A 25,046-nucleotide genomic window follows, 5' to 3' on the forward strand; every position below is an offset into this window, starting at 1 on the left:
ATTAGCTGGGCGTGGTGGCGGGTGCCTGTCGTCCCAGGTACTCAGGAGGCTGAGGCACAAGAATCTCTTGAACCCGGGAGGTGGAGGTTGCAGTGAGCCGAGATAGCACCATTGCACTCCAGTCTAGGCGACAGAGTGAGACTCCGTCTCAAAAAAAAAAAAAAAGATTAGATTAGGCAGAGATCTATTCCAGTTAAGAATTCATGAAAAAGGTAAGGCACTGTATCCAGGGGTTTATTTCTTCAAATCTTGCTCTGTTATAGATCAAGAATTTAAGGGTAGTAAGTTCTAATTCATGTTAATATTCATGCCAAGTTAATCTAATGAAGAACTCTACATTTAAAGCCAACTCTTGGGAAATGCATTCAGAGAAAGAGGCTGTAGCCATTCTTCTTCCAGTGTATGAAGTCACTACCCCATTTTCAGTCTATAAACCAAAGAAAGGAGAGACTTCAGCAGTAAAGCTCTCAGGCGGCAGGCTAAGCTGCCTGCCAAATCCTGAGTGCACTGAGGCAAGATGCAAAGGGAGCTCTGTCCCCCACAGAGAAGACAGGCAGTGGAACTGAGGGCAGGCCCCGCTAAGTCAGAGACAAGCAGGGAGGTGACCTGCAGGCTCCTGGGCCCAGCCTGCAACCTCCCACTGAAGCCAGGATGAAGCAGGAGCCAGCAACCCCCCAGCCAAAACCAACTTGTGAGAACTTCTAGGACAGCAAATTGTCCTCAGCATCCAAGCAATGTGGCAGGACAGGACATGTCCACCTACCCCTCTATCGCTTGCAATGGTTTGGGTGATGATCATAATCACAATACCTGCACTACATGCTCCATACAATCACCCCCAATCTTCATAATATCCCCCAACACTTTACAGATGAGGAAATAGACACAGAGAGGTTAGGTAACTTGTCCAGAGCCCCACAGATAATCAGTACCCAGGATCACTGGAGGAAAAGAGAGGACTCAATGCCAAGGAACCTAACTTCCAACTGGAAGAGCCAGCAGAGCTGCCTTTGGGGTGCTCCTGGGCTGGGGTGGTATGCGGGGGCATGTACAGTATTATTATTAAATGATGTACAGTATTATTGTTATTATTACTATTATTATTATTATTTTGAGACAGAGTCTCACTCTGTCACCCAGGCTGGAGTGCAATGGTGTGGTCCCGGGTTCAAGCAATTCTCCCGCCTCAGCCTCCCAAGTAGCTGGGAGTACAGGCGCCTGCCACCACACCCGGCTAATTTTTGTATTATTAGTAGAGACAGGGTTTCGCCCTGTTGGCCGGGATGGTCTCGAACTCCTGACCTCGCAACCCACCCTCCTTAGCCTCCCAAAGTGCTGGGATTACAGGTGTGAGCCACTGTGCCTGACCTATTTTTATGCTGTCCATTTTTCCTACATGGAAAGCACTTCCTTTCAGATGAGCATCCACCTCAACAGGCTCTGGTCAGGCACAATTCTGATGTGAGAAGCCTGACCCCTCTCTGCCGGGCTGTAGTCCACTCTCGTATGCAGGATCCATGTGAGGGTCCACTCGTGACAGGCCACTCATCAGCTCCAACAAATGGCCAGATAAAGGTCAGCATGTGGCTGGACCCGAGAAGATTGAGGGAAAAAGAGCCAGAGATTAAGACTTGGGTATGGGGTTATCAGTTCCTTACCTTCCCTTTATCCCCCTCTCCCTACTCCAAAGCTCCTGCAAGAGCAGGAGACACTCAGAGCTCCTCTGAGACAAAGATAAAGCTTCTCCAAGATGCTCCACATAAACACTGGGGCCAAAGCCAGACAGACTGCGGCAGTGAGGAGCCCAGGGCTCCTTGCCCTACAGCATGGGATGGAGGAGGTGGGGCAGGAACAGGCCCAAATGCACAAGACAGCAATTCCCGGCCATGTCACCAAAAAGATGCCTTTTGATACTTTTCCCACCCCACCCCAAACCCAACATTTGAAAGATCTGAGCTATTATATTGGTTAATAATGTATCTTGCCATATTTGTATTACTCAAGAGCTCATTAATCAACTGTGAGCCAGGGTTTCTCATTAGCATCAGAGAGCCAGTGTTGCACCACCAAACTGATTCCAAACTATAGGATTCCAGCCCCAAATCAAAGACTACATTGAAGTGATCACATTTTGCCTTAGGGCACACCCTGCAAAGAGCTTGAGGAACCCCATCGTCACTTCTTTGAGCTCCTCAAGATCCACTGATGCCTGGCTAAAAATTACAAATACAAACCTGGGTCACGGCTTAAGGGAAGGGTCTAACTAGGAGGTGGTGAGTCCTGGCCCATCCTAACCAAAAATTGAGTTGGTCAAAACCTACCATGTACAAGTCATCACTGCATCCCTGAGTCCAGCCTGGCACCAACTCATGCCCGTCTCTACCCACTGAAAGGACCATGCTTCCTCTTGGATCCCCTTCTCCCTTGACTCCCTCCTCAAGCTTTCCCTGCCTCCCAGGAAACAGGGGCCTTCTTTAGGGCTCTGTGACTACCCACACAGAGAGGTACCCCAGCCCCCCTCCACTGAACACCTCCCAGTAGATTTTATTTATCCTGCAAGCCAGCACTAAACCCTAAATAACTGGCTTCGTGTTTCTGGACCACAAGTCCAGGCCAACCACAGGCCAAGTAAAACAGAAGTCAGCTGGAAAGTTCTGAGTCTACAAAATCCATGAAGCTGGAGCCCAGCACAGACCCATAGAGCCCCAAGCCCTGAAATCAGACAGCAAGGAATGGGCGGCGCCCCTTTTTCCAGCCTTCGGACAGTGTCTGCCACCAGAAAGAAACCACACTTGCCAGCCTGCTAACCCCACTTGTGCTGGGGAAACAAGAACGACTCCTGCCTGAGCCTCTGTCCAATCTGGTGGAAAATGCATTGCCTTCTCTGGTGGAGAAAGCATTGCCTTCTCTGGTGGAGAAGGCAAAGAGCTATGAGGAGCATTGTGGGGGCTCTGACAGAGGCTCAAGCAACTGCTAAAAGGGCACTGAGAGGTGGAGGTAACCTACTGTCCATCAACAGCTGCATGGATCAACAAAATGTGGTCTATCCAAACAGTGGACTATTATCCAGCCATTAACAAAAAATGACATTTTGATATGTGCCGCAACGTGGATGGACCTCAAAAGTGCTATGTTAAGTGAAATAAGCCAGTCACAGAAGGGCAAATCCTGTATGATTCCATGTCTGTGATGTACTGAGAACAGGCCAAGTTTTAGAACCAGAAGAGAAGTAGCCAGGAGCTGCAGGGAGGGGGATGAGGAGCTATTGCTCAATGGGTACAGAGTTTATATTGGGGATGTTGAAAACATTTTGGGTATAGATAGTGATGATGGTTACACAACATCGTGAATGTATTTAATGCCACTAAATTGTGCACTTATAAATAGCTGAAATGATAAATATTATGTATATTGTACCATGATTTTAAAAAAGTGTTACAAAGGAAGAAAAAGAGGGCACTGGGGAGGCAACAACCAATTCTTTCTGGGGAGGGAGGAACTGAGAAGCTGTGATGGGAAGGTGGCATTTCAGGCAACCTGTGGGAGACCCAGGTGAGGCAGAGGTGGCCCATCTGTCCCTCTTGCTCATGGCTCAGGTTCAGAGAGCTGGGAGGAGGGGAAGGAGGCCTTTGTGGGGGGCGACTGAGGCTCACTCTCCACTAAGTCACCCCACTCTTCAAGAACACTCCATGGCTTCCTCTTCCTATCACCCATCCAAACTCTTCATTCTAGAACATTTCTAGGTCTAGAGCCCATCTACACTCACTTCCAGGCTGAGCTCACACAACACTCTAGAACTGTGGGGCCCCTGCTCACAGGAACTGCATTCCCACCCCTGTGTCTGCACAGCTGCTCCTTCCACTGGAGTCCAGTTCTTCCTCTTCACCCTCCTGTGTCTCCCATACTCTTCGATACCTTGAAACCCACCTTCCCAGGAGACTCGTGAGCAGTCTCTTTCTTCTTGCTGTTTCTCTATTTTCTCCCATTTTCTAGAATGAAAAGGGTGTACAGCATGGTGAAGAAGAGCACACCCTCTGGGGTGGCACTTCCTGTACTCCAAGCCTGGATCTGCCAACAACTAGCTATGCAACCAGTTTACTTAACCTGCCCTAAATTCTCCTGCCTATAAAAATGGGAAAATAATAGCACCCATTGCATAGGACCATGACAATTAAAATGAGAAAATGCACATAAAGTTTTTGGCACATGAGTGCTTAACAAACAGTAACTATCATTATAATAATTACATATTGCTTTAGTACTAAGCTTTTTTTTTTTTTTGAGGCAGGGTCTCGCCCTGTCACCCAGACTGGAGTGCAGTGGCACAATCATAACTCATTATAACCTCAAACTCCTGGGCTCAAGCCATCCTCACACCTCAGCCTCCTGAGTAGCTGGGACTACAGGTGCACATCACCACGCCTAGCTATTTTTTCTTATTTTTTGTAGAGATGGGGTCTTGCTATGCTGCCCAGGCTGGCCTCAAACTCCTGGCCACAAGCAATTCTCCCATCTCAGCCTCCCAAAGTGTTGGGATTATAAGCGTGAGCCACCATGCCTGGCCTAAAACTTCATTTTTTTAAAATTTTGCATGTTAGCTCAATCACCTTTAAATGCCTTATTTAACTAGAAAACTAAATCCCTTATCTCCTATCATTCTTTGCTTTTCGCTATTTTTCAAATGTTCACTCTCTAGCAAAATTATTTTCATAATTTTTATTTTAAAATCGTATTCTTTCAAAGAAATTTATTTTTAATATGTTTTAATTGACAAATAATATTTGTGTAACTTTTGAAATGATTTTTCTAAAATCCTCACCTCCCTAAAAGTTATTCACAAGAGCCCGCTCCTGCACGCACGCCTCTCTATTCAGAATCTTCTCAATGGTTACGAATTCCGTTTGTCTCACACTGATTTTTGTAACGCTGTAGGAGAGGACCAGTGGCTTTTCATGCCTTTGAGCCCCTGTAAGTGCAGGGCACCCCGCGTTTGCCGGGCATTCTCTCGGGATGACCCACTGACCGCTCGCCACCCCCCCCCGTAGCCCTCCTTCAGGCCCTGGGCTCCCTTGGCTGTCCAAATTTGTAAAACCCTGTGTGGTTCTTAGCCAGCAGGGGCAGAGCTGGATTCAAAGCCCACAGCCAGGCACCAGGGCTGTGTCTAGGACATTCATCCATGCTGGGCGCATCAGCCCGCTCTGGCGAGCAGATGTCAATCTGAGGCCGGCCGCCCTCTTCCCGGAGACTCCCGTGCCGGCCCAGTGGGACGCTCGCCTCTTTCACTTGAGCCTTGACAGCAGGCGCAGATTTAATGATTGGAAAGCACTTCGAGAATCCAGAGTGCTCCATAATTGCCAACTCATAATCCCCAAATTGTTCTTTGTGTGGCTGCAGGAGGTGAAGCGTCTGCGCTTGGGGCCTTCGCTTACTTAGCATGGCTCTCGCATTGAACCGGGCGGGGCAGAAGCAAAGAGGAGCTCTACCCAACAGGAAGCCCTTCCTAAGACTCACCATGCCTGACGGGGAGCAAGGCTTCTCAAGCATGAGCCAGATAAAGAGAGGTTTGATGATGCAGATTCTTGGGCCCTTCCACACTGACTGACTCAGAATCTCTGAGTGTGACCCTGGGAATCTGAATTTTAATAAACTCCCCACTGAGACAACTCTTAATCATACTCTAGTTCAAGGACTGACAGTTTAAAGGTAAGTATGTGGGTTTGGGGTCAGGTGGGCCTGGGTTCGAATCTCAGCTCTGATTCTTACTGTCTGAGACTTCCACAAGTTACTTAATACTAGGCTGATGTTAAAAGGTATTCCCTGAAAAAATAAATTTTTTGAGGTTCACAGTCAGATATGTCTGGGAGACACAACATCCCACATCTGCCCTGGGAGCTGTATGGTGCACATTAGCGTGTTAAATGGGCTGAATAGTCCTCGACGAAGGACTCTGCTTGGCCCAGCTCTTCCCCAAATTGTCTAACCAAGGAAGCTCCTTTTTACCATCAATGCCAGGAACATCTCAATATCTTGAAGGACGAAGCTAGTGAAATTCCTTTCTGGGAAAGGGAAGTCTAAGGAGTGATGGACCGCCATCTCAAGGAGTCCCCAGGGGACTCTGGCAGGAAGGAGGCTCTGGCTGGGGAGGGGCGGCTGGGAGCCCCGTTGTGTGCTGGTGTCTGGGGTCATGGCTGGCTCAGTTCTGCAGTTCTGCTGCCTGGCATGGATGCGTCACAATAGCGAGGTCACCTTCTTGCCTTGGGTAATTTCCCTCAGAGGCAAGACAGATCCATTTTTAACAGCTCTTCATTTCAGCAGAGAATGCCCTCCTGCCTCTGATGGGGGCTGGGGACCAAGACGGGAAGGGAAGCTTTGTTCTTCTGACCAGTGCTGACAGTTTAATTAAACCCAGCTTGAGACAGGGTCGATAGGGTCAGGCATTCTTCAACAGGGCTCCTGTGAATCTCACATCCACGCCTCTCCAACCACCAGGGCCCTGTTAATGAGTTATGGTGGTCCTTACAGCAGGGATATAAATAAGGGGAAATAAATGCCCTGGGCTGCCCTTAATCACCCACCCCCACCCCTTCCAGGCCCAGCAGAGACACAAAAGGTCAATCTTGTTGGGACACATATTGGTTTCAAGGCTAAAAGGAAGCCCAGAGGAACTGGGTTTCCAGAAGCAGCTTCTGGATGACGAGGGGATCAGCAAGAGCAGAGCTGCACGGCAGCAGAGATCCTCCCCAGATTGGAGGCCAAGGAGGCGGCATGCGTGGTGGGCGGACACCCTGCTCCGCACCTGAACCTGGTGAAGACTGAGTTTTGCTGCTATAAGAAGCAATCAGGTTTCCAGCATATCCCTCTAACCTTCAACTTAACACCTGTGTATGTCCATGAAAATAACATCTCCACATCCTCTGAGGGTTCACTGTCAGGTGACGGAGCTGACCTCCAAACCTAGGTAACCCCCAACCAGGGTACACCTGCCCCCCCGCCGGCAGGAGATATAGGTCCAGCCAGTGCAGCACCTGCCCCCACCCACTCCAACCTGCTGATAGGTCAGAGGGTGGCAGGCTGCTCTCAAAGAGCACTGATGATAGACCTGTCACCTCCTAAGAGGCAGGGCCACACTCATCCATCTTACCTAGACATCACTCCAAGGATTCACAGTACCTAACACAGAGCCTGGCCCACAGGAGGCCCTCAGGAACTATTGGATCAGTGGGTGGGTGAGTAGCAGATGGAAGGTGAGCAGGAGTGAATACAGGGGTGGAGGAAGGTGGGGAGGAGTTGGGAGATAGAAGGGTGTCTGGGTTTATAGGTAGGTTGGTAGATGCGTACGTAGGGGGGAGGGGGAGGGTTGATGGGTGGGGGTGGGAGAGTGGATTGATAGGCAGGTGGTGAGTGGGTGGGGAATGCTGGATGGGAGAATGGACGGGAGGGGATGGGGGATGGAGGGATGGGTCAGGAGTAGGGAGAGAGATGGGTGGGTTGACTGATGGGTTGGTAGATGGTGGGAGGGTAGATGGGAGGTGAAGGGCAGTGGTTGATAACTAGGTGGATGGACAGATGGGTGGATGGGTGGAGGAGGTGGGTGGGTAAGGCAGGCTAGGGGTGGTATGTAAGGATGAGCTTTACTGTCAGACAGACTGGGGTTCACATTTGGCTTAGCCCCTTGGATGTGTCACATACCCGCTGAGCTTGCATTTCTTTATCTGTAAAATTCGGAAAGTGCTGACCTCGTAGAGTGTTCTGATGATGAAATCAGGTATATTTGTAAGTTGCTCAGCATGAGCCTGGCACACAACAACCTTCCATTCTTTCTAACAGTTACTGTGATGATTGCAGTCCCTGAGACCTTTCATGAGGCCCTGGGAGAGTGAATCAGTGAAGGAGGTCATGGGGCAGGTTCACTTCTGCAGTGGGGTTGGGGAAGGGGGTGTGCTCTCTTCTGAAGAGGTGTGAGTGCTGCTGTGCAGAAACTCCAGCCCACCCTCAATGGGGGCATCCCTGAGGAAGTACAGAATACGTATGTAATTTCAAGGCACCAAGAAATGCCTCCAGGGCAGCATCACCTACTTGCTCCATGTTTGCTCTCCCCGGCCTGCTCAGGAAAGTACCCAAGAGGACAGAAAGCATATCTCCCACATCCTCAGCCCGGGCACTAACTGTGCCAAGGTCACGGCCCTCCTGCCCACCACACGCCAGCCTCCCTCCACAGCCTCCTCAGGGTGTCTCTGCAGGGTCACCTAAGCCCCTCGAGAAAAAAAAAAAAAAACCCTGTTGGGGGAAGGTCCCTGCAAATTGAGGGGATGGTTGTGAGTTAAGAGTGGTGAGGTTGAGTTGGCACAAGGGACAGGGGAAGCCAATATCAATATGGGACGCAGGTCCAGGTGCAGGTCACGCCGGGGCTGCACCACCCTCCAAAGTAGCCCTGATGTGGACTCATCTGACATTTCCTGGGCACCTCCCGTGTGCCACAGTGTTCATGTCTGACACAAGAGAGTGTCACAGCTCTCTTTAATTGTCACATCAGCCCCATGAGGCAGCCAGCCCTTACTATCTGTATCTCACAGAAGAGCAAACAGGCTCGGTTAAAGGAAACGCTGCAACATCGTATCACAGGCATTTGCTTCACCTCAGACTACAGAGGCTTTTCACTTCTTATTTAAAAACTGGGAGGTTTCATACCGTAAACATAACACATGCTTCTTAAAGAACATCTGGGCCACAGAAGAGAAAAAAGCCACCCACAGACAATCCCTGTTGGCATTTTCCAGGTATGTTTTCATGCGTTATTTAGAGTGATTTATCAAGTGGTCATATTCTCAATGCAGTTTGGAATCCTGGCTTTTGATATCAAACACATGTATCTGCATTATTGACATCTTTCATAAAGGCCATTTTTGATGATGGTATAAATATTCCATCAAGTAGATACATCATCATTTACTTCATCATGCCCCCAATGTTGGACATATGTGTTATTTCCATATTCTTTTCATTATTCTATATTTCAATATTCTAAATAATACAGCAACGAACATGTCTGTGCTCATGTTTTATTATTTCTTTAGGGCAGATCCCCAAATATGAGATTCCTAGGTCAAGGTTTAAGACCACTTTCAGGCTCTTCAGGGCCCCTAGAAGGCGTGGTGTCTAATTCCAACCCTATCATCAAGCTGCTCTGTGGTCCAAGGCAAATCACCTCTCTGAGCCATAGATCCTGCATAGGAAAGAAATGGACAGACTAACCCCACAGCAGGGAAAACATTTGTGCAGAATAACCCCTAACAGGATTTTAACTTCTGGAGGCCACACAGACAAAATCAGCTGAAATGTGTGCTGCGCCACCACCTACAGACTTGGTGACCACGCCTTACCCAGCACATTTGGTCTCTCTCAAACCCATTTTCATGCTGATTTAGCATAACAGCCTGTGCATGAAAGTCCATAATTTGCTCCAGATGGGAAGAATTAGTAACAGATCCCTACAAAGCAAAGGGGAGGTCAACAAGTGAGAGAACAGGAATGCCAGGCACTGCCTTCTAAGGGAATAGGTCCCACCTCCAGCTCCTGAGATAGTGTGGGCACCATAGTGTTGCTGCACCAGCGGATCCCACAATCCCTGCCAACAGCTCACTGGCCTGGTGTGACCTCTTGACCTAAGATGGGCCAATCAGATTCACTCTCCCAGAAACCCGGAGTTGGGGCCTGAGACACTGTGTGGATCTGAGCTCCGAGGTCACAGGAAGTAGGAGGCAAATTGGCACCATGGCTGACCTGAGTCATGATGGAATCGAGATGCTGCTGATGATCCTAGAACACTGGTTTGCAGGGAAGAGCAGGACAATAAGGCAGATATTCAGAAAAAACTAGAAATGGCCCTCACATCTCAGTGCAGGTCCCTGGGAGGGCCAGCTGGATCTCACCTCCTACTCTGGGAGCCTGGGAGCCTGCCAGCTGTGCCCCTACAAAACCCCGCCTCTACCTTTACCATCACCAGCCGGCAGGGTATTCTGTTTCTGGAACCAAGCGTGCCGAGTACTCCTTGGCCAGACCGACTGGGGGAGTTAACAGAGATACTTTAGAACGCCAGGTGCTCAGGTCAATAGAATGGGGCAGGGCGGATGCGTACACAGTAATATTAGAAGAATATTAACAAGTAGATCTTTAAACACTTGCTCCTCTATCCTTCCCTATAACCATCTCCAAGGTGAAGAACCCGGTAAGCCCAAACACCAGGGACGAACAACCAGATAAATAAGGTTTGTTGAATCATTTCCCCCAGACAGTGCCCATTTTGAGACGTGACCTGGTGGCCACCAAATGCCTTGGCCTCAGTGCAAATTAAGCAGGGCACACTGCCTGGGAGTCCTCCAAGAGCCCTGCAGGAGTCCTCTCGGTTTGCATGCCTTGCTTACAGATGAGGTTAAGAAATGTCAAGGGGAAAGCTAAAGAAAAGTCTGCCTTCACCCACATCCTGCTATGCTCCTGGATGAGAAATGTTTCCTGCTAAGAGTAAAGGACCTGATGCCTGGAAAGAAAAGACAGTAAGTGTTAGGGAGAAGTTCTGGCTCTAGAGCCTAGAAACACCCCCCAAAGGGCTACCAAGACTTCCACTGCCCTCCTGGAAGTCCCTCTGTTGGCTGCCAACCAGCCCCTTCCCGAAAGCAGCTGGCCTGGGACCACTGCAATGAGGACACCCAATGTGTCTAGAGGCCTCTGCCTCCCAGCCCCATAGGGTGCCAAGAGCAGGTATCACACAGACTGCTGTCCTCTGCAATGGCTTTTTGCTCCTTGATTTAATCTTCTTGTGCCAGCCTTTGGTTATAGAATCTGGCTATTTAATACTCATTAAAATATAGATGTCCTTTCCTCTAGGACTCCTGTAAAATATGAAACCATGAAGAGGGCGGGCCTAGGAGTCAGAGGGCTTCATCCTGACTCTCGGGAAGTCACTTCCTCTTTCCAACCTGTCTCGCTGGCAGTAACACTGGGAGACATTGCTTGCCTCATGGCCACATGTGTCAGACAAGATATCAAGCACAGGAGCACCTGCTTCACCGAGGGGCTATTTGCTCACCCTGAGTTATCAGGGGCATGATGGATGAACATCCGCTGAGGGCCAGCTGCAGGCTTGGTTATGTTACATGCACAGTCCCAGTTCAGACTCCTACTAGCCCTACCATGTATGGGTAAGAGAAATGGGCTCTGAACAATTAAACCACCCAAAGTTATGCCTTGAAAAGCCCAGGACCACCTGACCCTTGACTTTCTACTTCCCAGGCCATCTTCCATTCCAGGGGGGATCCAGGTTTCCCAGACACAGGCCAAGGAGGCAGCCAAGTTGTCATTTTCCTCAGGAAGGAACACAGGTGTGTGCAAGGCACCAATGTCCAAAGAGAAGGGTGGACTCGAGTAAAGGAGGGAGAGAGTCCCCTGCAGAGCTACCCTTTACCCCCAAGGGCTGGTGGAAGGTTATGACAAAAGAAGTCAGCTCCCCGCTAAAAATGAATATGGCTGGAGATGATCTCAAGTAAAGGGCTGGAAGTTGGTGGATTCAGATTTACATGATGGGTCTTGGAGATTTTAAAATCAATGAGGGAGAGTGAAAGTGGGCACCCAGAGCTTGACGGCAACTGTACAGTATACATATGCCTTGATCCCAGCAAGGTGGAGGGCAACGGATCACTATGGGAAGGAGAAGGGACCCAAGTAGGCAAATCATGCCAGGAGAGCAAGGGCAAAAGCTTGAAAGGTTAAGACGACATAGGAGGGGAAAAGAATTGCACAATTGAGACCAAGAGAAAAGACATTCAAGAAGAATTTTTGCAGAAAGGCAGAGCTGTGATAACACTTGCAAGTCAGCAGAGAAAGAACAGCAGAGAGAAAACAGGAGTTGCTGGGGCCAAGGCAGGGCAAGGCCAGATGCTTGCATGTGGCCAGCAACAGCATGGACCACATAGACCAGTGCATGGCCCACAGGTTCAACAGACATTACCACGGAGGCACCTGCTGGGAAGAATCTTCTGCCTTTCACAATCACATAGGGAAAAATTAAGCACCCACTGTGTATGCCTGGCACAGAATGGATTGGCCAACCTATCAGTTACAGGAAAACTGGAGGAGAAGGCCCAACTTAAGACAAAGGGTGGTGGCAAAGACCAGCAAAAGAGATCATCACTAAAGGTCACTGTGGAGTGGTCTCCAGTCCAGGAGGAGGAAGCAACAGGATGTGACCAGAAAGACCATTCCAACAGACTGAAAATTAGAGTTCCATTGTAAAGACAAAAGCTTGGCCAGGTGCAGTGGTTCACGCCTGTAATTCCAGCACTTTGGAAGGCTGAGGCTGGTGGATCGCTTGAGCCTAGGAGTTTGAAACCAGCCTGGGCAACATGGCAAAACCCTGTCTCTACAAAAAATTTAAAAATTAGCCAGGCATGGTAGTGCATACCTGTAGTCCCAGCTACTCTGGAGGCTGAGGTGGGAAGATCACTTGAGCCCAGAAGATTGAGGCTGCAGTGAGCCAAGATCGTGCCACTGTATTCGGCCTCGGTGACAGAGCAACATCTCGTCTCAAAAATAAGTAAATAAAAGTTTGAAGTTAAAATCAACAACAAATTCTGGAGATCACTGGGCTTAGAGAGATGTCTAGAAATCATGGCAGAGGCAGAAAGAACTAGCTGTGTTTAATCAGAGGAGACAAAATCAAGCCCCAGACTCTAGGAGCCCATGGTCAGACCCCTTAGCACTCAGGTAACCCTAGGGTGCCACTCTCACCCAACCCACACCCCTGAATCTTACCTACATTGCTTATTACCCCTTTCTCTACCTAGGTGCTGACCCATAAGCTCCTTCAGGGACTAACCAGTAGTGCTGTGCCAGGCATGCAGAAGGCCCTGCTGGTGGCTCTTAAGGTTATTAATGACAACAATTAAGGGAACTAAAAAACATCCCAACTCAAAATTCAAAAACCTGACAGCTCTTCAAAAACTAGGTAGTTATAGAAAGCAAAACTAAGAAATACATAAGTTACTGGAGAGCAGATTTAGGGCCCAAAGTTAAAAATTTTCTAATTTACTTATTTGTCCAGTGATAGAGTTGATTGTCTGCAGAGGTGGTGAGCTCCCCATCACTAGAGGTAGCCAAGCAAAGACTGTGGGACCATATGCTAAGGAGCTGCAGAAGAGATTCCTTAGATAATCTCAAAGGTCTTGTCCAACCCAATTCCCATAAAATGAAATATATGGTAGGAAAATTACAGACACATGTGGCAAATCATGGTGCAGCAGAATTAGCAACTATCCTTCGAACTTGAAAGAAGTACATTGACAATAAATAAAAATATGATCTTATACCATGGTTAATAACCTTACAGACCTCATGACCCTAAAAGGTAGAAAGAGCTGAAAATAGAAATAGCTTCAAGAAGGGCTTAGTTGAATGAGTAAATATTCAGCTCCAGGCAGGTTACTAAAGGCACAGTGAGATGGGTAAGAATGAGCCCCTGTAAAGGCTGGCATCACCGTCCACAAGCATGCCTGCCTGCAGAACACCCTTGTACCCACACTGTCAGCGGCAGCTCACAAATCTGGATGAACTGCGGGTTCTTCCAAGTGCTTGCCATGGAGAAATACCCTGCACAGCACCTTCCTACAGAAAGGGCCTGGCCTTTGATGCCCTGGACCATTCCTGCCAGGGGAGGAGCACAGGGTCAGGGTCATGGGAATATCCAGGCCCCACTGACCAAACACTGTGCCTCCCACAGGGTGAGAGACAAAACCACAGGGAGAACTCTCTGGCCACAGAGCGTCACTCACAGTCTTGACAAAGCCTGGTTGTTCTGGAACAGCAGTTCCGGTAACATGTGCAGCTGGTTTCGGTTCAGTCGCCTATAAAAGAGAAGAAGAATTGGAAATCACCTAGACAGCCAGGAAATCCAAAGGACTTCTCAGAAAGCACAAGATGGATTCAGAGGCAGAAGGTCCAGTATTCAAATCCTAACAGGGTCCATGTGGCATCCCAGGGAAATTACCTTCTCTGGGCCTCAGTTCTTCATCTGTAAAGTGGAGATTCCACCACCCAGCACGAGGGGAGGATAAGAACAGAGTGTCTGCGGAAGCCCCTCACCAGCACCTCTCCTTCCACTACTTCTTCCCATAGCCATCATCATCATCACTTCACATTTGCAAGCCCTGTGTGGTTTCTAAGGCACTGATTCCAATGCTGTCTCCCTTTGTGAGTTGGAAACCTGACTACACTTGAAATGGGAGACATACCCTAATGGCCACACAGCCCTGATTTCACCCACATTTGGCTCAACAGAGGTTTCACTTTTTTTTTTATTGTTTGCTTTGGGTCTTTTTTCAAAATGAAAATAGCAGCTGGGTGCAGTGGCTCACAACTGTAATCCCAGCACTTTGGGAGGCCGAGGCGGGCGGATCACCTGAGGTCAGGAGTTCGAGGCCAGCCTGGCCAATATGGTGAAACCCCGTCTCTACTAAAAATACAAAAATTAGCCAGGCATGGTGGCAGGTGCCTGTAATCCCAGCTACTCGGGAGGCTGAGGCAGGAGAATCGCTTGAACTCAGGAGACGGAGATTGCAGTGAGCCAAGATTGCACCACTGCACTCCAGCCTGGGCGACAGAGCGAAACTCTGTCTCAAAAAAAAAGAAAATAGTTTTATTGATTATTTTTATCATTAATAAAAATGCATGCTCAGCCAGGCATGATGGCATGCACCTGTAATCCCAGCAACTCGGGAGGCTGAGGTGGGAGAATCACTTGAACCAGGGAGGTGGTGCAGTAAGCTGAGATCACGCCACCGCACTCCAGCCTGGGCAACAGAGTGAGACTCTGTCTCAGATAAAAAAAAAAAAAAGCATGTCAAATGGCTCCTGCCTGTAATCCCAACACTTGGGGAGGCTGAATGAGAGGATTGCTTGAGGCCAGGGGCTTCAGATTTGCCTGGGTAACAAAGAGAAATAACTAAGAGAAACCTCATCTCTACAAAAAATACAAAAAAAAATTAGCTGGGCATGGTAGTCCAGGCCTGTAGCCCCAGGGGTGTCTGAGGGGTCTTAGAACAAATCCCCCATGGATACCAAGGGACAACTGTATGATAAACCATCTCAGCCAAAAGCTTACTTCCAGAGGGAAGGGGAAAAACTTAATTCCATGTAGCCAGCAGTAATTGGTCTGTGGTTACCTCCTAGAAGGTCATCCTTCATCTAATATGTGAGAAAGGCCATTGCCACCACATTGGGCACCGCCATGTTCCCCAAGGTACAGACAATTAAGTCAACTTTTGCAGACCCACTGGAAGTTTACTTTTAAGGGCAGGCTCCTAGGGAAACACTTCATTGCCTTGGGGGGATAAAATCATCAATACAATCCTTAAAGCAACAGGAGTAGACATCAGATAGCTCCAAATTCTTTATCCTTGGTCCAGTAAATTAATCCTGTATTTACACTGCCTGATAACCACTGGTTTTGTTTTGTTTTCCCCCAAGACTTTCTCATTTTTCTGGCTTCTGCTTCTGAAAATTATTTAGGAGGAAAAAGGGATTCAATGCCTAGTTTAAAATGGAAAATTAAAGGACACTAAAGAAGGGACTCCACATGGCGAGGGACATGAAGGTTACTGAGAATGATAACAGTAGTCATGGCCACCATCATAATCAGCCCTTACTATGTGCCAGGCATGGGGCAAACGCATTAGGGGCATGAGCTCATCGCGGGCGGGAAAGCAGAGCGTAAAGGTGGGCCTCTTTCTCTTGAAAGTGACAACAGCACTTTGCATTCGTGCACTCACCCTCCTGACTCTCAACAAACACCCCCCACAAAGGTTTCCTGCCACCACCTCACCACATGGCTTGGCTCTTCATAGGTGCCCAAGATAGGTTTGCTGACTTTGTTGAGTTGCTCATCTTTGAAAGATGAGAGAATAGGGGTACCAAGAGGTAAGTGACTCGCCCAAGCCATTACTGAATGGTAGATGTGGGATCCTGAAGCTTGCCTTTCTCTACTCCCCACCCTGGCTGCTCCCATGGTATGATCCTGGCCACGGTACAGTGCCAGGCCAGCTTCCAGGGTGACTGGGCACACTCCACTCCTCTCCACCTGCAGACCCGCTGAGGCCACAATGTCCTGATCCCTCTTGGTCAGCTCAACTGCACACTGCTGCATCTACGCTGGAGTTTATAACTGCTCACAAGAACCAGTTATGTCTACTCCCAAACCTGTTTATGCCAGAAGCACTTGTCATTCTAACTCTATAATTTAATTACCTATTACATAAATGAATGAAATGCTAGTGGAAAAAGAGTCATCTCTATGAAAACTAAGTGGAATGCTTTAGAAAGATTCGATGAAAGGAAGGCTGCTAATTAAAGGGCTGTTGAATTAAGTAAAAGACGGTGGCAGACAGGGGTGGGTGTCATTTTAAAAATCAGGAATACTCCCCCAGATTGCTCCCAAGGCCCTTTGGAAAATCTCACTCCATCTTCCAGAAACCAAACCCAAAAATCATAAACAAGGTATATGTGTGTGGTTTAGGCGAGGCAAACAACACAGAAAGAACGCCAGCGTTTCACACCAAAGAGAAAGACTTTGGCCAAAAAAAAGAGGAGGGGTCAGTAAATGCACATTTATATGTTTTAACATAAAATGAAATGTCTAAGGTATGTGTGGGGTTTTGTTGTTGTTATTGTTGTTGTTTTGCTGTTTTTGAGACAGAGACTTGCTCTGTTGCCCAGGCTGGACTGCAGCGGCATGATCTCGGCTCACGGCAACCTCCGCCTCCCGGGTTCAAGTGATTCTCCTGCCTGAGCCTCTGGAGTAGCTGGGATTACAGGCACGTACCACTGTGCCTGGCTAATTTTCATATTTTTAGTAGAGGCAAGGTTTCACCATGTTGGCCAGGCTGGTCTCGAACTCCTGACCTCAAGTGATCCACCACCCGCCTTGGCCTCCCTAAGTGCTGGGATTACAGGCATGAGCCACCGCGCCTGGCTGGTATGTGTGGTTTTTAATGACTCTGCACTTTAATCACCTTTTACGATCAACTGATGCACCACTGGTCTCCAACAACTCAGGCGGCGACCATTGAACTGACCACTCAGGAAGGTGCCTGCAGGCCTAAAGTCGCCACTCACCCACTGGGGTCATGTCTCGACCCCCCCAGACCCTTTCCCTCCTCCCCTCCTTCCCAGCACAAGAGGTGGAGCCAGGTTGGGTCAGGTTCAAATCAGCCCCTCATAGCCAGGTCATTAACATGTATTTTATTCTAAGTCTTTTAAAGAAAACAAATGCAGCATTCGACATCTGGTCTAGCTGTGGGCTTCTTATCATTTCGTTTTAGGCCTGGATGAGGAGCACAAAAGAAAGATTGCCTTGCTTTCTTCCAGGCTGTAGGAGGGCAATCGGATTCTTTTCCTTTTATTTAATATCCTATTTTCTTTAATATGAAAATGAAAGAGCCGGGCATGGTGGCTCAGGCCTGTAATCCCAGCACTTTGGGAGGCCAAGGCGGGCGGATCACCTGAGGTCAGGAGTTCAAGACCAGCCTGCCCAACGTGGTGAAACCCAGTCTCTACTAAAAATACAAAAAATTAGCTGGGCGTGGTGGCTGGCGCCTGTAATCCCAGCTACTCAGGAGGCTGAGGTAGGAGAATCGCTTGAACCCAAGAGGCGGAGATTGCAGTGAGTCGAGATCACGCCATTGCACTCCAGCCTGGGCAACAAGAGTGAAACTCCATCTCAAAAAAAGAAAGGTGAGGTATCAAGTCATCTTCATTAAGAGCTCAGACTTTGAAGGCAAAATGATCTGGGTTCTAATCCCCTCTTCTGTACAACTGGGGACAAGTGACTTAATCTCTGTGTACCTCTCTTTCTCATCTGTGAAATACTACTTAGAGCAGTGTTGTTTTAAGGATTAAATGAGATAATATAAGGCAAAGAGCTTCCCCAGGCGCCTGGCATAGAGTGGTGGTAGCTATAATCATAATAATAAATTTGTCATAAGAAAATCCATTAAAAGAGAAAAACACAAAGAATAAAAATAAAGTTATCTATAATCCACCACTCACTATAATGAGAGTTAGTGGTTCCAGTTGTCTTCTTCCTCCTGTATTCTATCCACATGCAAATTGTTTTAGTAATACTATTGTCATTTTTTATCTTTTCCATTTAACATTATATTGCGAGCACATTCCCATGTGTTCTTCACTGTTCTTCAGAAATGTGATTTTATTTCTTATGTATCCACTAGAATGGTTTTCCGATTTTTTTCTATTTAAGTAATGTGCAATGGCTGGGCGCGGTGGCTCACGCCTGTAATCCTAGCACTTTAGGAGGCCAAGGCAGGTGGATCACCTGAGGTCAGGGGTTCAAGATCAGCCTGGCCAACATGGTGAAATCCCATCTCCATTAAAAATACAAAAACAATTAGCCAGGCGTGGTGGCGTGCACCTGCAATCCCAGCTACTCACGAGGCTGAGGCCGGGGAATCGCTTGAACCCAGGAGGTGGAGGTTGCAGTGAGCCGAGATCACGCCACTGCACTCCAGCCTGGTAGACACAGCAAGACTTGGTCTCAAAAATAAATAAATAATAAAGTGCAATTGATATCCTGATACATGATTTTTAGCCATGTCTCTGATTATTTCCTTAAAATAAAACGGACTTTCTGGTTCAAAGAGCATGAACTTTAGGACTCTTAACACCTACAGCCAAACCACTTTCAGAAGGACGAGATCGGCGACCACCGTGAACATGATGAGTGCCCATCCCCCACTTCACCCCACTATGTTTCTTTTTTTTTCATCGTTGCCAAACTGAAATGTAAAAATTGATCAAGACCCATTTTCAAACTTAAAAGCCCTATTCAGCAACAAACCATGTGAATCAGGACAGGCCTCCACCTTCCCATTTCTGTACTGTGGCCCTGTGCACCTAAGACGCCAATCCCCCGGGGCTTCCCTGATGGGTCCCCTTGGCACGGCTTCCTTTAAGGACACACAAATCAATGGACAGCGGTTATGTCAGGATGAGATGACAGGAAGAAATTTCACTTCCTCTGTATTATTATGTAAATTTTTTGCCATCCCGTATCTTCAGGGAAAAACAACAGGGACAGTTGCATGGAGAATGTGTGGTGGGGACCCACTCCAGGTTTCTCTGTGACCATGCCTTGTGACCACTTTCACAGCTGCAGCTGCTCCTGGCTCCATCCGCTGGTGGAGGCAGGCTGGGCGTGGGGTCCCCTCCCACGAGTGCCCCTCATCCCTGGCAGCAGCTTGGCCTGCCAGTTCCCTCTCGTGCCAGCCCCCCGCCCTCCTGGCCTGCACCCTGCCAGGACTCACAGCCGCTCCAACTCCTTCATGTCATCAAAAGCACCACGTTCCACTGCTCCAATCTGGTTCTCCATCAGCTGCCTGGGGAAGCAAAGAGACAAGGACAGCTACAGGGTGTGGGACAAGGGCTGCTAGAAACAGCTGGCACAACGGTGGGGCAGAGGCAACCTCTGCCAGGGCAGCATTAGCAAGGGAGTAAGACAGGAGCCATGCCCAAGCCTCACACAGGCCTACGCCTGGCCTGAGCGGACTCAATTTCCTTACACCTTTGCAAATTCCCCAACATGGGCTCCTCAGGGCTCCCAGCATCTTACCTCACCACAAAATGCACTTGCAACCCCCTGACCCTCTGAAGCTGCCTGCCAGGGCAGAAGGCCACGGGGCACCCAAGCACCATGTCTCTGCTCCAATCAGGCTCCAGGGAGCCAGGCCCAGCAGCAGGCAGCACAGGCTGGCTTGAGCTGCTGGCGCACGTGCCCTGGCCTCTTTGGGCCCTGAAGGCACATGTCCAAGGGACAGAACAGGGGGGACCGGCCAGTATCAGGGGGAGGGGAGCCTGTGCCAACTAGGCAGAGCCCACACAGGCAGCAACACACTCTACAATTGGCAGACAACACCCTGTCTCCCTGTACCCCCACCCTGCCTGGCCCCATCTGCTGAAGAAAAGAGTGGGGTGCCCACGCCAACTGAACCACCTGGCTCTGTGGGACTCTGCGTCCCCTCACCGCCAACGTGCCCTGAAACCCAGAGCATCCGGCTGGTGGGGCAGCATTTTTCACCAACAGATTGACTGTTGCATGATAACTTTTGAGACAGTCAAGTGTGTTTTTCCCCCTGCATCTGTCCCTCTCCACCCGAAAGCAGGTGGCTTGCGTGCCCCTGCATGGGCCTCAGATGACGTTGGGCTCAGGGCAGGGGGGGAACCGCCACCAGACACTTCTCTTTCTCTGCTTTGTTTCCAAAAGCCTGAAGTGTGAGAGGCTCCCGCTGGAGGCCTGGGGGCAGAGGGGAGGGGAATCCTGGGAGAGAGCATGGGCCTCCCCAAACTCAGAAGGGACACACCCAGAGCCTGGGAAGCAGCAGAGGTTGGGGGGTTCTGGAGCAGATCCGTGCCCAGCGGCTTGTCAGCTCTGACCTCAGAGATGATTGGTCATGAGGTCCCTGCTCCTCCAAAGACCCTCAGAACTGCAGAGGTGGGAGTTCTGAAAGAACTGAGGTCCTAGGACCCCTGCACTACCCTGAGAGCACAGGGCGACGGACCTTATGATGAGTTAAGACTCAAGACTCAACATCACCCCACCCGACACCCCTCAGGATGTCTTGCCAAGACTGACTCCACAGTAGAGGGGCCCAGACAGCCCACCACCTTACCACCCACAGCCAGGGCCCTGCCCAGGACTGCCGTGGCATTGCCGGGGGTGGGGTGGGAGGGAGCACCCCATACTCACAGCACCCGCAGCTGCTTGAGCCCCGCAAAGTCATTCTTATGGATCCGAGTGATGTTGTTGCCATTGAGTTCCCTGGAGGAAGAAGGAGAGAAGGAAGCAGTGGGGTGAGCAGGGTGAGCCCCCAGGCCAGGGGCCCTGCTCCAGGTGCTCTCCCCGCCTGGATCAGCCAGTCATCTCATCAGCGGGGCTGGGGGCTTCTGTGAGTTGAGTCTGTGTCAAGGCCCAACAAGCTGGGCCCTCTTTGCAGCTGACATCCAACCCACTGGAACCGCAGGGTACAGGGCGCATCACTGGGAGTGCTGTGGAAACCAAAAATGTGGTTTCTGCCCACTGATGCAACTCAGTCTAGTTGGAGAGATGAGACATTCACCCAGGGAAGAATCTGGAAACTAGTCAAGAAGACAGGCTATTCAGGTAGAATCCTCGCTGAGCCTCAATTTCCTTATCTATAAAATGGGGACAACTGTGTCTACCTTATATGGTTAGCACAGGGTAGAAGCAAGTAAACGGCATAGCCTGCGCTTGCAAAGGTCCCCATGGGGACACCAGTGTTATCATCTGGTGGCACTGGCTCCTGCGAGCTGTCCGTATTCTAAGCAGGAGACAGCAGAGAGGGCCGTGCAATTTTAAAGGACTGAGGAAGCGGGACTCAAGCTGAGGCCCAAAGACAAGGAAGAACTGCACACGACGGGGAGGGAGCAGATGTGCCCCAAGGACCACACCGCATCAGGCCTAGAGTAGCTGAGGGGTGAAGCGGGCAGCAGACAGCCAGAGAGTCAGAAGCTGTCAGAAGCAGGGCTGAGGGAAGGCAGGCCCAGATCACAGAAGGCCGGAGAGAGCAAGCACAGGAGAAACCGAGGGCCAGTGGAGGCTCTGGGTCAGGAGGATGGGGGGCCTGACAGGAGGCCAGTCCTGCAGCAGTGAGCAGGAGGGCAGTCCAGGAAGCAAGGCCACCCCACCATCTGGGTCCTGGGGCCAGGCCTACAGCTCCTCCTCTCACCCCATGCTGGGCTGCCTGGCCCCTCTTTCCTTCCAAGGCCACCTTGGACCCACCTGAGGAGCTGTCTGCCCCACCCAGCCTCGCTCAGCCTCACCAAGGCAGACCACTCCAGGAGGGAGGCTCCCCCTACCCCAGAAAGTTCCCCACTGAGCCCCACACAGCAGAATCTCCCTCAGGCCTCACTCCAGCTGTCCCCTCTGCCATCTGTCTCCTTGGGGCAGCTCCCCACTTGCCTGCTCCTCTTCCTCACACTGTTATGCTCATACACACACACCCCATGTTCACCTGCAGCCCAGTCTTCTCACTTGGCCAACTTTAGTCAAAAGTTCTGGGTATGGCCAAGAGCTCAACCCAAGTCCAAGCTACTTTGAGAAAGAAAGTCCCTGTCCTCCAGGTGTTTAGAAAGTGTTTGGTCTGGCCTGGTGCGATGGCTCACACCTGTAATCCCAGGACTTTGGGAGGCCGAGGCGGGTGGATCACCTGAGGTCAGGAGTTCGAGACCAGCCTGGCCAACATGTTGAAACCCCGTCTCTACTAAAAATACAAAAAAATTAGTCGGGCATGGTGGCAGGCACCTGTAATCCCAGCTACTCAGGAGGCTGAGGCAGGAGAACTGCTTGAACCCGGGAGGGGGAGGTTGAAGTGAGCCAGGACCGTGCCATTGCACTCCAGCCTGGGCAACAAGAACAAAACTCTGTCTCCAAAAAAAAGAAAGAAGGAAGGAAGGAAAGAAAGAAAGAAAAGAAAAGAAAAGAGAAAAGAAAAAAGAAAAAAGAAAGAGCGAGCTTGGTCTGGGTTGCTGGGATGTTCTAGGGTTGCTTCCACTAAGATCAACAACACATAGATTCCTTTTCTGCATCATCCAGGAACTGGGCATTATGCACACCCTCACACAATGCAAAAAAGTAGTAACTGTGCTCATCTTACAGATGAGAGTGGCTCTAAGAGGCTAGGTGCCTTCCCAAGGTCACCTGCTGGTAATTGACAGAACAGGAATCTGAACCCGTGGCCATCTGACCCACGGGCCCAGGCTTTTTCTACCAGGACAGGCTGTCTCAACATTCAACGCATCCTCTCGCTGTCTGTCCCGTGGGCCTGGCTCCTGATCCTCAGAAGCAGCTGCAAAAACTCATTCCCAGCTCCTCATCGCTTTCCTAACAGGATCTCTCAGAGGGGCCTGAGGCCTTTCCAAGCTAACACAAGCCATTGGTGAGAGTCCCTGACTGAGCTGCCTCCCCACCCTAAATGCTGCAAGGACCCCCTCTCCAAATGAGATGGCTCTGCTTAATGTAAAGGTCATTTTTCAATGAACTAAATATTATTTCCCGAAACAGCCACTCTGAGCCTCACTGTGTTGCACCCCAACCTGCTCCCTCTGCACCCCAGCCTTTCTTCAAACACTGAGAATGTCATCATGAAGCCCTTTGAAAGTGGTTCTCTTCCCAAGCAGGGCTGGTTTTCTTTGGGCTGAAATGTTTATCCCCAAACCTAAAACCACAAGGCACTTTTGGTTGTTGTTTTTCTATTATAAAAATATGGCAGCATTGATTATAAGAGGAAAAATCTTAAACAAGTTAAATGGATGTTAGTAGAGTATTGCTTGGTTGAATTCAGCACATCTGCAAAACCGAATACCATGTGGCCATTTAAAATGGTACAGATCTGTTTGTCTTGACAACAAAAGTTGTGCATGACACCGAACGTAGGAAAAGGTCACAAGACAACCCTTTTCTAAGAGCCGGCTTGATATGGTTTGGCTGTGTACCCACCTAAATCTCATCTTGAATTGTAGCTCCCATAATCCCCATGTGTCATGGGAGGGACCTGGTGGGAGGTAATTGAATCATCTGGGTAGGTCTTTCCCATGCTGTTCTCATGATAGTGAATAAGTCTTATGAGATCTGATGGTTTTAAAAAGGGCAGTTCTCCTGCACTTCTCCTTGCTCCCGCCATGTGAAGAAGGATGTGTTTGCTTCCCCTTCCGCCACGATTGTAAGTTTCCTGAGGCCTCCCCAGCCCTGTGGAACTGTAAGTCAATTTAACCTCTTTCCTTTATGAATTACCCAGTCTCGGGTATGTCTTTATTAGCAGTGTGAGAACGGACTAATAAACTGCTTATGTAGAAACTCACAAACACACACACTTGAATACAGAATGAGCTGGGGGCTGCATGCCACATAATAATGGCTGTCACCGCTAAGTGGTAGGACTCAAGGTGACCTTAGTTTCTTTTTTATACTTTTTTGCAGTGTTTTCATTTTTTAAAAGACATCTATGTTGTTATAAACCAACATAATATCCAACATATAATATCCATAATACCCAACATATAAATAAAAGTTATTGCATTTAAAAATAAGAGTACTATGCACATTACTGAATATTTTTCAATTTCCCAAAAAATAAAGAAAAAAAATGAAAGTCATACATAATCCCATCACTAAGAAATAACTCTTATTAATGTTCTGAAATATTTGCCCTCAAACCTGTTTTTGTTGGAAACGATTTTTATATAGTTAATTCAACAAATGTTTACAGAAGACTTACTATGTGCAAAGCATTTTGCAAGGTTCTGAAGATAAGAGGATGAATGAGACACAAATGTTACCCCCTCCTTCCACAACGTCATACACTGTGTGTTCTCCACTTAAGATTACGATTGGCCATAAAGTGTCCCTTCATTTGGGTATATCAAGTTACTGGACCACTCCCTCCCTGATTCCCTGTGACTGGAATCCCTGGGCTGTTTAGATATTGTCCAGTTATAAACAATATTGCACAAAGTTTGATGAGCATTTGGGAGGAATACATTCCTGTAAATGGAATTACTTGGTCAAAGTCATGAAAAATCTGATGAATTTTACATATCATTCATCACTCATTCCTTTTCATGGCAACTAAAGCAATTGACTATGATAATTATTCCCATTTCACAGGTGGCAAAACTGAGGCAAAGACAAACACTGACTTATCTGAACAAGGCAGGATCCAAAATGGAACTCAAAAATCCCTGAGGATGGAATTCCCACTAAGGCGGGACAGAGGTGGAGACGACATTCTGATGACACCCCACATTAGCACACCTCTCTTCTCACCCTTTTGTACCAGCCCCCACAGTGCAGGTGCGGAGGTGCATTCCCTAGTCCCACCCCTCCTCCTCACTTCCTACACCCCACTCCACGCAAGACCTAAGACAAGCAGGGAGAAAAAGACAATGGCGCAGACAGCAAGGCAGGCACAGCC

General features: G+C 49.0%; 1 protein-coding gene across 2 annotated transcripts in view; it reads right to left on the reverse strand.

Annotated features, from left to right (window-relative positions):
- SLIT1 (slit guidance ligand 1) overlaps nucleotides 1-25,046 on the reverse strand; it is a 188,211-nt gene that overhangs the window by 146,134 nt on the left and 17,031 nt on the right. For both annotated transcript variants that reach the window (XM_019035188.4, XM_055352624.2), the window contains exons 2-4: nucleotides 20,804-20,875; nucleotides 19,365-19,436; nucleotides 13,821-13,892 (exon numbers count right to left, since the gene is read on the reverse strand). In XM_019035188.4, coding sequence (XP_018890733.3) covers nucleotides 13,821-13,892; nucleotides 19,365-19,436; nucleotides 20,804-20,875 — 216 coding nt within the window. The remainder of the gene's footprint in view (nucleotides 1-13,820; nucleotides 13,893-19,364; nucleotides 19,437-20,803; nucleotides 20,876-25,046) is intronic.

This window comes from Gorilla gorilla, chromosome 8 (genome assembly GCF_029281585.2).
Source record: "Gorilla gorilla gorilla isolate KB3781 chromosome 8, NHGRI_mGorGor1-v2.1_pri, whole genome shotgun sequence".
Taxonomy (NCBI): domain Eukaryota; kingdom Metazoa; phylum Chordata; class Mammalia; order Primates; family Hominidae; genus Gorilla; species Gorilla gorilla.